Here is a 17,972-nt window from a genome sequence, read left to right as displayed (position 1 = left end):
TACACTTCGCCGCAGTGAGTGAAAGGAGCAGACAAAACCATTGCTCACATTCATTTCCCCACTCCTACTTGCATCTACTAGCCTGTATTAGCAAGACAGATGGAATAAGAGAATGCTAAAGGCAGAAAGAGAACAGGAAAGAAATGGATGAGAAGCCTCACTGAAATGTTGAATTAAAAAGGGTGGAAATGAATGAGTGCTTAAGGGCGAAACGATGAGTCTGTAGGAAGAATAAATGGGCAAAGAGGAGGGGAGACCTGAAAGATGGAATGAGTAGTCAGAGCATCACTTCGTTTCCTCGTCCCTCCGTCACCGATGACCTGCCGTAATATGAATCCCATGCATCACAAGCTGAACTCTGTGATTGGGTACAGAGGCAGACCTCAGCTTGAGCTCGACCATTAGCTAATGAGCCCATAAACTCAGCTGGTTGGCCAAGAAATGCAATCAGGCGTGTGGAGAACAGAGCAGCTTCAAGAGCATCTTAAGACGGTGCCACTGAACTACACAGTGGGTGGAAAGAACATGAAACAATGTCATTCTTTTTCACAGCTGGGTGCAATAATGCAGATGTGAAGGTGTTTAAAGCTGTTCAGAGGACTGTACTTCCATCCTGGGAGATAAATTGTTGTCTGCAGAAGTACTCTGAATGAACCAAACCGAAATTAACGCCAAGCGAAATGTTTATTGGAACCCTTGTCAGTGGAAATCAGTATATATTAAATGTTTGCCATTTTCTTCAAACGTGGATCTTTATATCAAGACTCCTAAAACTTTAGGCAACCGTGAATGTTGAGATGATGATGTCTTGACGTTGTAAACTTCTGACTAGTTAATTTACAACTTTTAATATAATTGGATGTTTATTTATTTTTCTCAGAGCAAAAATAAGAGAAGAATGCCTACTTCTCTTATTAATGGGGAAAATATTACATTTGAACAAATTTCAAAATAATATGAAGCAACCTTTATCAGTTTGTTTTGAATGGTGAAATAAATGTTTAAAGATTAAAAGATGATTGACATAATAAAGATTAAAATGGTGGGATTAAATTTTTGAACATTAATGTGGTATTTTAGACCTAAAGACAAACAGTCCAGCTTTCGAATCACATGCAGAGTTAGAGCTGCACTAGATGCTGGTGATTGGATGAGAAAATGTTGAGTCAAGTTGGTTTTGTCTCGACTTGGACTTGCCTCAACGTCTTTAAAATTGAGACTTGTGTCATAGTTGTGAATGGTCTGTATTGTGCTTTGATTTTCCACTTTTGTAAAGGCATTTTGAAGAACAGCTTCAAGTTCAAAACAAATGCAAAAAGTTCCATTAAAGACCAAAACTTTTAACGATGGGTGAAGGATGTTGCATTTCTGCAATAGCTTACATCAACTGTTTAAATGCTGAACATATCATTCTTACAGGTTTTATTTGTTTAATAATTGTCAGTGAAAACCAGTGTTCTCATTAGTAACATTTAATTATGTTTTCAATCAGTTTTAGCCACACAGCAAAAACTTGTATAAAGGGAAAAATACAAAAATATTTGTTCCTCTGCCTAGCAATGGGACCTTCTGTAAATTTAAATTTTAACCAACATTGTTGGAAAGCTTGAAGAGTTTCATCTGAAGTCAAATGTTTTAGAAATCAAAACAATATGAAATTAGATCAGGCACAAGTTACCTTCACTGGTACCCAAATCAAAAGTAATGACATGTTAATAAATTCAAGAGCTGCAGGCGGCACAGTTATCCGGCTCCACGTGTATATTTATGTCTTTGTGTTCTCACATTATGGCTGATGGTGGAGGATTAGAGGATATAAAGTACAAAAACCCCCGTAGAAAGGTTTTGTGGGGCTCATATTACCATGAGTTTGTGTGCAAACACATAGAAAGACTTCTCCTCGTTGCCATTTCCCATGACTCTGACCTTCAAGTGCAAATCGGAAGCGGAATCGATTGTACATTTAATTCACTCACACGTTTGCATGCACATTAATCAAAAAGCAAGCAAGTCCGTTTATTTTCACAAATAGGCCTGTGGTGCATAACCTCATTCATTTTACACACATGCATAATCAAACAGAAAAATTCACTACCATGCTGCCCTTTACTCCTCACCTAAATGCATAATTCACACACTGAGAAACAGAGGGAGTGAAGCTGGCTGAATGACAAGACAGAAGAGTTGACTTGGCTCTCATGGTGAATTGTTACACCTCAAAAGATTCGGTCGCATGCACCAGCACACACTCCGAAGCACAAACAGACATGCTGCTTTGTAAGGCCTTTCATTATCAGCCCTGACTGTGAAACATGTTTTCTCAAAGCCTCTGTTAAAGCCGTTGCTAATTATGCATATGAGGGTTTACCTCAGTCTCATGTCTCCAAAGCAGCAACACATGATCAGCCAATACATACGTGCTGTGATCTCTCATCAGACGGCATAATAATATGAAAGCTCAGTCGGCATTATCTTAAAGTAATACTGCTACCGATGACAGGAAATAATTAATGTGTAACTTGTTCCAAGTGAGCGGCATGTTCTTTAAGTTAATTAATGGCCGACCTCTGAGAGAACTGCCTTCCACACCGATGTGGAAATTTGTAATTGAAATAGCCTCAAAGTTTGTTTCCCGTCTTTTCTACATTTGCCTGTTTTTTTTCTCTCTTCACCCCATGTATGTCTTCCTGCCCCCTTACATCAGGAGACGAGGCCTGGGCATTGGCCTTGACCTCTGACCTGCCTATAATCAGTCATATCCTTTGGTCCTTCCCTCCTCTCAAGGCACAGACAGCTCTGCTCCCCTTCCCCCTCTATCCACACCTCTTCCTCCTGCTCTCTCTTTGTCCCCATATTTTCCTCCTTTTCGCTCTCGCCGAATCCAGAACGGCCCCACAGCCTTTTGATGAGGCGCTGCTCGGAAACAACAGAGGGTAAACATAGACTAAGCAGCTGAACAACAGATCCTAAAACCCCACTGTCAGCCCCTCCTCCACCCTGACCCGCTGCCTCGTCCGTCAATCTGTGAAGTGACCTCAAACTGATGAGTAAATGATGCTGTCAGCTTGTCAGGACAGGACAGCTTGGTTTAGGGCGCTCACAACAAGCGAAAAGCCTGAATTCCAGTCATACACCTCCCATATCCTTTCTTCTCTTTCTCCTTTCTTCCTTTTGTCCCTCGTACATTGTGTACATCCAGGGTCTAATGTTGCATGTCAATGTGAACTGTGTGATTGGAATAATCATTTAAATTGCAAAGCGAACTTCACTGAGTTGTGTCTCAAGAGAACCATGAGAACCGTAAAACAGAGATGTGTTTCAGTTTTGGAAATTAAACAATGTAAAGAACTTAATCAGGAAATAAAAAATGTGGAGCATCAGAACGAGCTTTAGAGGAAGCTTTGAAACAAATATATATATATATATATATATATATATATATATATATATATATATATATATATATATATATATATATATATATATATGTATTACAACTTGCTTTATTCATAATATGATAATTTGTTCATGTGACACAAATTGACATTTGGGCTCCAGCCTATGATTGAGGTGTTTTGCCTTTTATTATTTTGCTTTTCTTTCTTGAGCTATGTGGTTTGTTTTGGGTTTTTTTCCACATTTTTTTTTCTTTCTTCCCCCTTATAATGTATAAATAAATACATTTACTTCATTTGGTTATTTTTTCAGAATTCTGTAAAGCAATTGATATTTAAAATCTTCCTCTTATTATGCTTTTTTTATCACTTTTTCACAAGTATTTTCAATGCAATTTAATTACACGAACTTAATAAATACAAACAAAAGTGTCAGTTTTTTTTAAAATGATGGTGCATTTCCTTTCCACTAAAAACAAAATCAAATGTTCTGAATTTCCTGTTAGAAATACAAGAACAACGTCCCCAAAGTTTGAATATTAACTGGGAAAGTTGTAAATTACCCAACATTCCTGAGTTGGTATCCAATATGGCCTCTGCACATACAGAATTTGGTGTAAGTGACAGGTATAAACATACCCTCTTTTTCATTTGACATGTTCCTTTTGAGTAAAGACAAGCACATTGATGTCGATAATCTAAATTACCCCCAATAACATAAACAATCTGCCACTAGCTATAGTTTTCTGACATGCATGTGTGATGCCGTTCCTAGACCCAAACTCTTGACACAAATCAAGCGTACGATTATACCAACTTGTACTCCAACAAATTTCTGTTGTATGTTCATTTCTGCTTAAACGTTCATGTCACAGTAAAAAAAGTGTTTAACACCACATCTGAGCTGCACTTCAGCAGGATATGATCACACGTCTGTGGCTTGTCACACGCTTTTGAATGTTACTGTACCTTGTCAACAAGCAGAAACCCCCAGCCACTTCCTTTCACACACACAGGGGGCCCATCAAGCCCCGGTGGCACCGGTCGTGCTTCCCGAGGGGCCTCCTTACTTTTTCCTGCTTCTCTGGCATCTGGTCAGGTTGCCTGCCATCAAACACTCTATCCATCGCAAATATGAAAGGCTGTCACAAATATGATGGTTGATTGGCAAGCTGAGGCCTGGCGTACAGCCACCTTCAGGGTCAGAGGTGAGATTGGCTGGACCTTATTGACCTGATAACTATACAGATTGAATCCACCTGGCAGACTGGGTGGAATAATGGCTGTTCCACCTCGCAGCCTATTCTGCCGCACATAGCTCTATTTTGAAAAAGAAATGGAGTGATTTAATTTTGTGTACTGACCCAGAAACTGAACCATACACCACTATTGAGTCCTGAGATTTTTTTCCTTATGCCCCATTTTCCAGATCCAGGAGGTGTTGAAATTTAACCCTGCAGGCTGACATGCTTCTCTTTCCATAAATTACTTGCTGTTTCTTGGTGGAAGTTGGTGGCGTCTTGATAAATTTCACTTTAACACTCCAAGGATGAATCTCGTCCATCAAAGGGAGATGACATTTTGCTTGACAGGCTCTTACAAACAGCAGATGACAGATTAGGGACGTACTCTGAGAGGTTGAAGTCATGTGCCACTCACATTTTCTGTTTAAACTTAATGCAGAACAGAACCTCGAGAAGCAGAATCTTATTAAAAAAAAAAAAAAGAAAGTCCTGCTAACCTCTTTGAAATGTCACAATCGGGGGGTCTTGACATCAGCTTTATTTCAATAGGACTTCTACAAATCTCACTCTTTCACTTGTCGTTGCTTGTGCTTTGTGAGTCTGTTCTTCCATATTTCAAGGAATAAATAAAATAGTCTCTGCTCAAAATAGAGAAAGGAAATGTATGAAATCATAGGTTACCCTCACCTCTATAGTGTTGAAAATGTTTCAATATGTGTGTGTGTGTTCTTGTCTTAAAACTTCCACACATAAGCAAATGTATGCTGTGCATATCTGTGCACAATGACATACAAAGCTACCTTATATGTTTTCTTTAAGATATCTGCGATGTGAGTGGGAAGGCAACCAAGCAGAGATAGAACCACGAGGACAAAGAGCAGTGTGTGGCAGCAGTGCAGTAGAGAGTGGGGGGCATATAACCGTGTGTGGGCGTGCGTGTGTGTGTGTATCTATAGGTACATGAATTCACATGTGTGCGCAGGCAGATGAAAGGTTTTACTGATGCAGGAAAATTACATTTTTTGAAACCCTGAAATAGATGTATTGGGTCCTATGGGAGTTTCAGGAGACGACGTATGCGGTTTGCATGAGTGAGGATTCCTCTGCTGTCTGTCACGCAGGAGTTTGTGTCACAAATCTCTTTGCTTTCACTCAGCAGAGCACGAGGCTTTGTGCACTTGACAGAAATAATGTCCCATTTACATTTTATGCTGTATCCTAGAATTTTTCCCCAAGACATGCTGCAAATACATTTAAGTCCATTTGCTTAAATGCAGACATTTTTAGCTTTGGACATTTATTAAATTATACTCAGTTTCACAATATCTGAGCTGTGAAACAGATATTGCTAGTTTTAACAATAGACAAAAACAGTACACCAGTTCAGAGCTACAAATAGAATATTCCCATTATAAGAATTATTGTAGTGTGTATTGTAGCACATGAACTATTGCTCATGTGCTATAATGAATGAGCAGTATACAAATTTTGCAACATAACACTTAATTGACTTTTAAAAGTCTGAACCAGGTGCATCATGTACCCCCTACCGGTCAGGTTCTAACACAGTAAGCTGGATTTTTGATCATTTGTTTTTGTCAGAATCTGTCAGACCGTTTTAAACTTTTTTATTTCCTGGCACAAAGCTGCCTTTTAAACATGCATAGTTTGTTCATTCAGTAAGACTGAGGTCAGTCATCCCAAAAGCGTAGCCATCTTAATTCTGTCCTAAACGGGCCTAGACATTTAGGATTATTGTCTCGTTGTGAAAACCCATCATATTAAAGTTTCAACTATGTGACTCATATTTTCCCCCAGCTTGTCTACGGCTGCAGAAAGTTTTGGTGTTTTTATCATTTGTAAAGAAACATTTTACAAAATTCTATTGAGTATAATACCAGACAAGTTTATCTTGAGTACATATACATTCTTCACTCTGATTGCATTTTTGTACTTTTATTTTATCTGCTATGGTTTTACTAATTATTCTCAACCCACTCTATTAAAATATTGTTGCAGAACTTATTTAAGATTAACAAGCTTTAAAAAATTACTTTGCCTTTTGGAATTAGTGTAAATGTAATTATTCATACTTTATATTACAGCACTGTTTAATGCAAAGTACAATGTTCCTGCCAGAGATTTGTCTCTTTTGTTGCTATATCACAGTTTCCACCACAAACATATTTCCTCTGTTCCACAGGTTTCAGAGTAATCTCTAATAAATGCCCATAACACAGTACAAGATGACAGTGCTTTCATTTTTTCCCCCAGCAAGGAGCCACCAAATTGTTCAGAGCGCAGCAGACATGACACACAGTGCCATAAGTCTTGAACGCATGCACACCAACACTGAGTGATTCCACAAGGTTAGGTGACATTTCTGCCTTCAGTGGCGTTGCATCAACATGATAGATTTAAATGGTCCACACCTCAGTGGTCCGCGTTCTGACTCACCTGGAAATTTGTCCTCATGTACCCCAACGTCATTTATATGTCATGGCTGCCATCAGGCAGCAAACACTACGATTGTGCTGTTGTAACACTGAAATATTGTTTGCAAGTTAACGTGTGGAATCTCAGGGAATTCCTCACATTTTTTTGAAGGGTTGGTGTTTTGCAAATAATTACATACAGTGTGGATGAATAATATACTGTACAGTGATGTAATGATAATTATAAAAATGTATGAAGGTGAAAATATTCATACGCCACTTATATTTTTTTTTGTTTGTTTTTGTTTTTTGCATCCACAAACCTCATTGTGTCTAATTAGTAATTAGTAATTTCTCCCATATTAGCATAAAAAAATAAATAAACACACCAGACAAGTGATCGATATGTTTTTTGGAACTTTAAAATGAAGCATATCATGTGGTCGAATGTCCTAATCAAAACCCAAATGGTAATCAGTGGAAAGTCTTAAACTGTTAATCATGCATGTTTTCCATTCAATCTGGTTGAGCTAGACCTTTTTTTTTTAAATGCCTAATTATGCAAAGCTGATAGACAAACCCGAAAAACTTTAATGTATGGCCCGCATTCATTAGACCTTTTATGCTTTTTGTGACACATCCACTATACGTGTCTTTGTGTTGGAAAATTAATTTGTTGTGCCACGGCTAAACGTTCAAGTGTGGGAATATTTGGTTCGGGTACAGAAAGCAGTTTATACACAATGTTGAATACTTGCGAAAGCATTTTGGTGTTAGTTTTCAGTTTTAGAAACTCATCTCTTCCATCTTTTTTTGTCTCTGTTCGCTCCTCCTCCCGCTGCTGCCGTCGCCGCTCTCAAAGCACCCTGACGATCAACAGCCTCAGCCAGGAGGATGAGGCCATCTACCAGTGCATTGCTGAGAACAGCGCTGGCTCCACTCAGGCCAGTGCTCGGCTCACCGTGCTATGGGCGGATGGACTGCCTGGTGAGCCCACCCAGGTGCAGGCCGAGGCCCTCTCCCCCACCACCATTCAGGTGTCCTGGAAGGAGCCCGACCAGAACACTCAGGACATCATCGGTTATGTGCTCCACATTCGCAAGACATCAGGTAGGGCTTCTGGACTGGACAAGAAATGTAACCCGCCTGAAGTCCCAGTTAAAAAATGTAGACGCCTTTGTTGCTGTTTTTAAGAAATATTTTTCCGAGACTCACAACGTGAAGATTTGACACCAAGAATTCCCAATAAAATAACGCAAACTAGACAAATCCAGGTTTTTTTGTTTGTTTTGTATTTATCTTTGTCTAGGCTCATTTTGTCACGCTGACAGTTCTGTTTACACTAAGATATAACTTACTGTGTGATCTGATTTCAAATTTAGAGCTATAAGTAGTTTAAGACAAATTCAGGAAGCACTGATATCCAATCTAGATGAGCTTTAGCATCCATGTTACCGCATCTTTTCAGCACAGTGCAGGTAATTGCACCTTGGGCTACAACAAAGAACATCTAATGTGTCTTAAGAGAGATTCAGCAGAGATCTTCTCTTCACAGGCATTTCAAGAAAAAGTACTATATATACATGAAACTGAGTCTAAATGCATCTCTTGCCACAGACTTCTTGGCTTGTTCTGTCTTTGTTTTTGCATTCAAAGTGAAGACAAAGACTTTGAAAGTACTGCCAAAGCTGGAAGGTCATCCTTTGAGTCCTGGATGCTGATGGGTGTAACTTATGCTGCATGCTTGTGTCTGAGACTTACACTGGTCTGATCTTCGGAACTGGCATTTTAATTCAGATCTGAGCTTGAGATACAGAGCAGGAGGTCGGAAACGTGCGCTGCGCCAACCCTTGACACACATGATGGTGAACATTGGACATTTGACGGCAGTCAGCGATTCAGTCCTTTCTTTAAATTTCAAGAAGCAGAATGAAAACAGGAAAACCCAATAATTATTCAAGTATTTTGTCATACTTTAAAGATTTTGTGCATATTGATTGAAAGGCTTGTCAAAGTCAACCATTAATGTTACTCAACTTTATCTGATATACATTAGAAAAAAGTTAAAGTTGAGAGTGATGCATTGTTAGAGAGTGTCTTACTATGGATGTTTGTATGGAATTACATTTTGATTTCAGGCTTAAAATGATACACATTTGCAATTGAGTCACCAAACACATTTGTCATTTGACTGAGAGTTGTATGGTTCTTTCACACACTGGCACACACACTTTCACTCGTCCAAAAACTGTGAGCCTCACATCTGATGGTAACCTCAGTATTTCTCTAGGATGGGTAATTAAGGGCACCAGGGAGGACCAACCCCGAGGATCTGCTGTAATTACCAGCAGATCGAATGGCCCAACAGACTGAGGAATGGGTGAAGATAGCAGTTATGGCTGGGTCTGTCTGAATTAAAAGCAATAAAAATCCTGTAACCTGTCCACCTTTCCCGTTTACCTCGTTTATCCACTCATCACTCGGCCCTGCAATTTACCCCATCATCGAATGATCACATGACCAAGCTGGAGTACATTTTAACTCACAGGAGAGCCTTTGTAAAATCAAGGAAGTGGACAATAATCACACAAAAAAATAATAATAATTATATATCGCATTTTTACATTATTTTTATTTTCTCTCATTTAATAGAAAACATTTTCATTTTGTCCAGGGCTTATCTCCTAAATTGGAACCTTTCAAAATCAACTCCTTCTGACAGCATCTTCTTTCTCCGCCATCTTCTCCCTTTCAGACCCGCTGGAAATGGAGTATGAGGAGGCGGTCAGTAAGGTGACACTGCAGCAGGTCATCCGTGACCTGGAGCCCTCCACCAGTTACACTTTCTACGTTAAGGCTTACACTTCCCACGGAGCCAGCAAACCGTCAGAGAGTGTTGCAGAGAGCACTCACGGCGAGGGTGAGTTTGACTTGCAGAGGAAGCTCATCTCTCACTATTAAAATCACTTACTGCAGCTTGCTAGAGAGCAGGACTGGACCAATTAGCCTGGGATTACTTCTTTAATACCTTAGACCTGATTTATGAAGTCTGCTAATTTGACAATTGTTAACATCAGATCAAAAAGCTGATTACAGAGATTATTAAACATAGAAGATAATAAATGTGATAAATAGAAATGCAATATATTTTAGACATATTGTTGATCACTTGCATTTGGTTTATTTTTCTAAATATTAACAGACCAAGCAACTTCATTGTTAGAAATTCAAATTATTTATAGATTTAGCATTTTTGTTAGTTTTCAATATGCTGTTGACTAAACTTTTTTTTTTAATTCTTTTTCAACCAATTCCCACCTGCTGCTGTTCTTCTGATCGACATTTTGTTTTGCGTTGCAGTTCCAGCTCCTCCTTCACTTTTCACCAAAGTGTTGAACAGCAGCGTTGTACAAGTAACGTGGGAATCTTCCTCCAAGTTGGGCCAACATCAAGGCTTCAGACTCTACTACAGGAGAGCGCACACACCAATGTTCAATGGTCCCATCCACTTTCTTCGCAACATCACTCAGTACAACATCACTCAACTCGGTGAGTTGGATAGTAATTGTAAATTATGATGCTTTACTGGCGGTTGTTTTTTGTTACATTCAGATATTCTTAAGCTGTTACAGTTGTGAGATGATTTGCCAAAACGTAGCAACCATGGCACAATTTAATGTTTGCCACAGAAAATACTTCGATGATGAGCAAATGTATTTCGACATCCTTAAATTCTAAGTTATAAGACTTAAAGAGGCAGTAAATGTAACACTTCTTGAGACTTTTTGAAAGCTGAAAAGACTTTTCCTGGGACTTTGGCTGCCTTATGTACATTTTAGGCACTCTACTTTCTAAATCTTGGCTAAATGAGAAATCTGATGCACTGATTCTCATTCTATCCAAGGCGATTGTTGTTGTATTATTTTTTAGTGTAGCATTTCCTTCGTGGCTCATCCAGCAGTAACTTAATGTACTGCACAGTACTGCAGTGTAATCTAATGTGCTCAGAAGGATGAAAGTGAGAAGAGAAAAGCACACCATTTTAGAGAAACAATAAAAAAGCATTTCTTTACCATAATAATGCTATTTTTCTAATTGTTTCCCACCTAATCTGTTTTGTTACAGATTAGGAAACATATTCTTTCTTTTCTTGTGACAATAGTTTTAGGATCCTTTTTGGTGTCCTATTATATAACCACTATGAACAAATGTGCAGAAGGCGTTACACACAGAGTGGTATCATGCATTTTTCACAAAGTCTTTAAACATCATCAGTCACAGTTTTTAGACTTATTTTCCTGATGCTAGCATCTCTCATTGAGGTTGTCATTTAAAATAATTTTCCTGCTTAAGAAAAAAACAATATGGATTACATGACTGAATATTGAAACTGAATTTACATGACTAAAGAGCTCAAAAATATCTTATTCTGAGTAAACGTTGGGGGGAAAAAATGAACTCTTTTACTCTCTTCAGATTCTTCTATGGTTTATGAGATAAAGCTTCTGGCATACAACCAACACGGAGATGGGAATGCCACCACGAGATTCATTTCACTTCGTGAGGCGCTGGAAAAATCTGGTGATTTATTTTTGTTTGTGTAACCTCCATAGTCTTAGTCTTCTTTCTGAATATATCAACTTAACCCATCATTTCTGTATTTCACCGTTCCCTTACCAACACGTATTGTGTTTCTTCAGTGCTGGACGGCTCATGTGACTGCGTGAAAGACGAACAGAGCAAAACCTCCACCACCGGCATCATAATTGGAATCCACATCGGTGTGACTTGCATCGTCTTCTGCGTGCTCTTCCTCGTGTTCAGCTACCGCGGCAGGTCAGAATAAACATCCCCTACAATAAATGAAAACAATGGAAGCAACCTGCCCGCATTTTCTAGGGTTAATGTTCATACAGCAGTAAAGTGTGTTATCTATGTGTGTGTTGGTGCAATCTCCAGGCTAATGATGTGTAAGACAGTCCAGGCCACCCCCCAGGCAGGGCACAGCGCAGTCCTGGAATCCTCTTCCTCTTCTCAGGGGGCCTCTGGGCTCAACGGGGCTGCTAGGAGAGAGATGGAGGTCAATGGCAGCGCTGCAGGGAAGAAAGTGGTCGACAGCAACGAGCTTGAGAGACTCTTCACTCAGCCCAGCACACAGGATGCCTGCATGGTGTGTGCTGACAAACAGAGCTATGGCTCAGACTTAAAGTAGAGTTCTTTGAACAAATATTTAATCTGAATTTGCAACATTTTAGTTTTTTTTCCTTTTTTTGTAAGAATAAGAATCAGCCCTACTGAATGAAGACTCATTTCTCCACTGAAAACACACGACCCAAAGTTTCAGTGTGCAGATACAGAATCCCACAAAATTTTAAATGTATTTCATTTGTTTTATTAATAAACTAAAGTACATTTCTCACTACAATAGTGAAAAATGCATCCATGGCCATCAACAGTATGAGGGTGATCTCCACATGATATGGCACTCAGGCACTTTACTTTGTTTTTGTTCATGTATCTGCAATTCCCATTCAAGAAAAAAAACACAGAAATAATGATATCATGATATATTCCAAATACTGAAACATTTTTAAAAAGTCAGTCAGTCATTAATTTAGAGTAATAAGTCTCAAAACAAAGCATTTTGAAAAAAAAACATTAAGTTTAAACATATATACATTTTGTGGAAAAACTTGACATATAAGAAAATGAACTGTAACTTATTTGACTTCACACACAGATCAATAAATCCAAGTAAATGTTTTCATACAAATTTCTCACTTTTCTTTTTTGTCATTTACCCAAATTCTTATTTTCTTAAATATTTTATCTCTGTTAGCATTTAATTCACATATTTATTATTTACCAACAACTGCAGAAACTTTTTTTCTGTCATGATTATTCCTGACAGCAGTCTGGTGTTTTTGTGCATGTGATGGAACTGGTTCACGGTGCTGTTGACACATAAAAAACATGGATTTTCTTTCTGATACACGCATATTTTTTGTCGTGTCGTAAACGTCTGAAGCAGCCAAAATAAATCTTTAACTGTCATCAGGGACAGCCTAATTTTAACACTTCGTCGATTTTTTTTTTAGTCCACGGAGAGTTAAAGTTGAGCTTTTACAAATAAATGTATGAACTAAAAGAGACACAATCACATTGTGATCATATAGCTAAATAATATGCTAAAGTAAAACAGTCTGAAAAAAAATTTAAACTGAATCATTGTGGTGTTTCTGAATATAGTATACAGCCATGTTAGTATTTGACTTGCAACTCTTGTTTGCTTGCTTTTTAGTCAAACTCCTACATTCTGAACAACACCCAGCTGTCGACGATACCGTTGGATGAGTTTGTAGAGGAGAGGGAGACGCCCTTTCAGGAGCAGTCTTCAGTCGCTGCGGCTCAGCCGGACCAAGGCTAATCATGTATGAAGGCCCATTCACATTCGACACTTCTAGTGTCCACTTAGACTTTTCTCTCACTCAGGTCAACAAGTGTTTCTTTTCAAAGTATTCTTTCCTTTTGTGCAAAGAATTTTTTTATGAGTAAGTTAAGAGGTTCTGGAGGATCTGGGACGGTTTATTGGAGTGTTTTATTCATTTTATGGTGTTTGGCAGCACAGAAAATAGAGACCCCTGAATGTCCTTGTTGAAGATGTATTTTTTTGATGATATATGAACTGTCACTGGGAAATTTGAAATAGTCACAAAATTGTATCAGTCAAATTGTGCACACAGGTGTAATTTATGCTACAATTTTTGCATTAAAATATTCTTTAAAATAACCTTAAAATTTCGTAAAACAGACCCGAAAGGAGTGAGTGTTGTAAGGTCTGCTGGATAGTGCTATATAAAAACAATTAGCTGGAGGACCCCAAATATATAAAATGCTTTGTTCTGCTGTATACAAGTGAGATTTTCTGGATTTTGTGACTATTTCACATTTTTCTGAGACCAGACTTTGAGATGCACATGCATACCCGCATTCTGACCCTCTCATCCATTTGTTGAAGCAGTTATAAGTTGTTGGTCTTATCTCTGTGTAACTGTGGATGTCAAAGACTCGCTGCCTGCTCTTAACCACCAATGATTCCACCTTCGTGCTCAGAAAACCTCAACCTTCTTCCAGGGATTCAATATCTTCTGTCTCAGGACTTTGTTTCAGTAATATCAACATTTTTTATGAGTTTTTGGCCTTCATGCAGGTTCTAGACTTGGCTGTGTGAACCTTACAAGTGGATATAAGCCTACCTCAGCCGGAATGAATGTGTTGCGGGAAGCTGTAATGACTTTCCCTTCCCCTGTGCTCATGATCACTCGACAGATTTGGAGGAATCAGTTGGTTGCATAACTACGACATCAGGTGCTGCTCTACCTCAGAAGTCAACAATCGTCTCTCCTCTCCTTAATGATGTAAAAACGGACAAAAGAGCATCCAACGTAAAGCACTTCCAAATGCTGAAATTATCGTTCTACCTCAAGATAACAAAGTTAATGTTGTCACTGTTGTTGTTGTAGTTTGTTTTATTTTTTTATTGCATAATGAAGACCCTTCTTTTTCTCCCTGTGTGAAGTCCCCCCACCCCCACGTGTTGCTGAATATGATGTTCGTAGAGTGTCAGTACCTCATGCAAGATGACAGACGGATAACATTGTATACAATGAGCTGAAAAATATGTATGAACTAAATTGGGAGCTATCTTCCTTTTTATTTAAAGGTCACATGTGTCAATAGTGATAGGTTGAGTGTAAGAAAAGGTTAATTAGAGATACACTGCATTGCTGTTTATATCCTCAAGTATTGAAGTGGAAAAGATCTGATATTTATTGTCAAACTAAACAGGAAGCAGTATATTATCTTTATTGTCTCTTTTTGGGACAATGAAGGCTGTTTCTGTTCTATTCTTCTATTGTATTAATACGCTATAGTTTTGTTTTTAATCTATTTAATCCTATCAGACAGATAATGGGGATTTAATAACTAAAAAAAAAGAAATTATTTTTCTAAAATTACTGGTGATAACACTTTAATGACTAATGTTTTAGCAAGTATTCACTAGAGATGAGAAGGTCAATGCTACTCTTTTATCTATTTTTCCATCCGTTTTTGTCCAGCTGGCAATCTGAGAAGTTGAGTCAGTATAACTGGGCAACAACGTTTAACAACAAATATGTAACTAATTATACTAGATCTCTATGTTGTTGGTTCGTAAAAGAAGGAGCAGCATCTCAGAACACCAAGCTCAAATAATTTACACAATATTCAAACGTTTTAACTTTGTCAAACAAAGTTATTGCGATTTTATGTGAATCAACTAGACAAAATAGTGTATATTTGTGGGGTGGAGGAAAAATAATACACTGCTTTGAAAAATCTGAAAAGTATGGTGTGTATAAATATTCAGTGCCTGGGCTCCAGATTTTTTCATCAGTTTTCAAACCCTTCCTACAAATTTTGAGTTATAATTAGACTTCGACTGAACTGATCAAAAACATTAACATTTCTCAATTTAGACATTTCTATTGTAACTCTGACTAAATGTTGTCAACTCTGACTAGTTCCTGGTAACAAACTAGTTCCTGGTAACAAAGGCGAACTGCTAGAAGAAGCTTTCTTTCTACAAAACCCTGTTTTGTTTTAGCTCACAAAATCCCATTAATAACTACACAAATCTGGTTGTGAAGTGATCAAACTTGAAAAGGTTTAAGGGCGTTGTAGGTAGTTTTAGCTGACCATAAAATGACTTAGCTTATTTTAGCTTAAAGGTAGAAAAAAAAGGAGGCGGTTATCATATATCAACATAATCTATCCACCACCATCACTAATCTTGTTTTCTTTTGTGTACATCAATAGCATATAAAGAGTGGCATTGATCCCTCATCAAAACTAGAACCTAAATGTGGATTTTTATCAGCTTTTGTCAACAACACACATGTGATTGTGATATTTTAGAAAAAGACCAAATATGAGTTTCCAAAAAAGAAAATAAAAATAATCGTATTTTTCACAATTCAGATTGACAGCAGTGTATCTCTAACATTTATACATATTTGTTGCTGCATTTTTTGGTTATGTTTTTTTATTATTTTTTTTTTTTCATCTTTTGCATTATATCACCTGGCAATTTCTTAAAAAAAAAAAAATCGGTAGCCTTCTACACATCTGGTGCTCAGTAGATGAAAAATATTCCATGTCTTGTTCATCTACTGTAACTCAGCCCAAAACCACCACAGCTGCTCATCCGTCTCCCTCCAGACACTTCAGGATCACCTGCCTTTTTAGACTCAGATGACTTCAGACAGAGAGATGGCTGAATGAAACATTCATATAGAGATTGTTGAGTAGCTAAACAATCACTGGGCCTCTCTGTGCAGCTCAATGCTCTCCGTCATCACAGATGCATTTCGGTTACCTACCTCAACACTGTTATTGGCCTTTTTCTCAGGTCCTAATAAAAGAAACTATTGAATATGAACAGTAAAGCAGTGAATTTTAGTACATAGACTAACACAAAACCAATACACAGCCTCACAAGTGGAGGGAGAACTTTTCAGGACCTTTATGTCAAGCACTAACCATGTCAACACTTCATACTTCATTTCTAGTTCTAGATGTGAATGTGCTTCACTTCTTCTTTTTTTCTTTTTTAAACTTTATTTTCTCTCACTTGTGGTGTACTTGTGCCAAGAAAAGTGAGAAAACGAATGGGTGACACAACTCACACAATTCCACACGATTGGTTTATTGATTTTCCTCTCTGGCTAAGACTGACTTATGACCTTAACTTGACTAAATTCAGATTATTTATAAGAGTGGGAAAATAAAGGAAAAAGAAAAACTTTCCTCGTAACTCAGAATGCAAAACAACCCAACAAAGTTCTTCTTTTAACACAATTTTCCAAAAATGTGGAAAGTGGAGTTGTACCAATCCCCCTCTGCAGTCATTTTCACATGTTATGCAAACCAGCACTTCTGTACTGTATATGTGGTTACCATCTCAGTAATGTTATAGATCGTCTCTTGCTGTATGCCTTTTAAGTTATGTACACTTAAATCTCTGCGGACGCTCTTGCATATGTTTCTTGTACCTAATTGTTGATATCACATTGGATGTGCTAGGGGGGAAAATGCAGTAAACTGTCAAAATAGTCGATCAAATGTTGAAGTTAAATGTCTGCTCTGTGTGTATTTATTAGCCACCAATGTGATATTTTCCCTCCAGGCTGCTTGCAGTGAGAATCAGTGTTTTATTTAACCTCTATTGGGAGTAGTTTCACTAGGGATATGAGTAGTGTGATTCTCTTCTGTACTTCGTTTCCCCGCCCCTCATTGTGAATGAAGGTTAATCTCTTCCTGCAGGAAATTGCCCACCCTTGTGGATGTGACAGGTCTGAGTGCCATGCTATTTAGCCTGATCCACCAGGTCTTTGGTTCAACGGCGATCATGTTTGCGTGATTAGACTGTGATAGGTCAGGCTGTCATGTTGCAGAACGACATTAGAACTCGCCTGATTTAATGGGTGGCTCGGCGCTGTCATCACAGACTGACTGGGGCTGTTACTCCATCAGCATAGGAGACCCTATGACTCTTACTGACACCTTAAGTAAAAAGTGGAGATTAATCTCGTTTAAGCTGTTTTACAGTCTGTTTGCATTATTTGTCCCTCTTTGTTTGACAAACCTTGAGTTTTGGTGAGAGATTGTATGCTCAGGAATTATAGATCCTTGCTCTGATAACTCAAACTTGACTTCTTCCACAATTCTGCAATATGTTCAGGTCAAAATGATTTTCTGTGAAGTATGACTATTTTTGTTGGATATTCAAGTAAAGAAGAAACAATTTGGGAGAATAATGAGTCAGTTCATATATATTTGTATTCATCTGCCTCTGC

General features: G+C 38.1%; 1 protein-coding gene across 1 annotated transcript in view; it reads left to right on the top strand.

The window, feature by feature from the left end:
- Nucleotides 1–15,625, top strand: part of igdcc3 (immunoglobulin superfamily, DCC subclass, member 3) — a 60,700-nt gene extending 45,075 nt beyond the window's left edge. The window contains exons 8-14 of the mRNA XM_055045163.1: nucleotides 7,937–8,184; nucleotides 9,830–9,994; nucleotides 10,435–10,623; nucleotides 11,551–11,655; nucleotides 11,775–11,910; nucleotides 12,034–12,244; nucleotides 13,376–15,625. Coding sequence (XP_054901138.1) covers nucleotides 7,937–8,184; nucleotides 9,830–9,994; nucleotides 10,435–10,623; nucleotides 11,551–11,655; nucleotides 11,775–11,910; nucleotides 12,034–12,244; nucleotides 13,376–13,501 — 1,180 coding nt within the window. The 3' untranslated portion in view covers nucleotides 13,502–15,625. The remainder of the gene's footprint in view (nucleotides 1–7,936; nucleotides 8,185–9,829; nucleotides 9,995–10,434; nucleotides 10,624–11,550; nucleotides 11,656–11,774; nucleotides 11,911–12,033; nucleotides 12,245–13,375) is intronic.
- Nucleotides 15,626–17,972: the final 2,347 nt, after the last annotated feature.

This window comes from Poeciliopsis prolifica, unplaced genomic scaffold, assembly GCF_027474105.1.
Source record: "Poeciliopsis prolifica strain line A6 unplaced genomic scaffold, Auburn_PproV2 SCAFFOLD021, whole genome shotgun sequence".
NCBI lineage: Eukaryota > Metazoa > Chordata > Actinopteri > Cyprinodontiformes > Poeciliidae > Poeciliopsis > Poeciliopsis prolifica.
The sequence above is the reverse complement of the archived record's forward strand: the minus strand, read 5'-3'. Positions and strand labels throughout refer to the sequence as shown.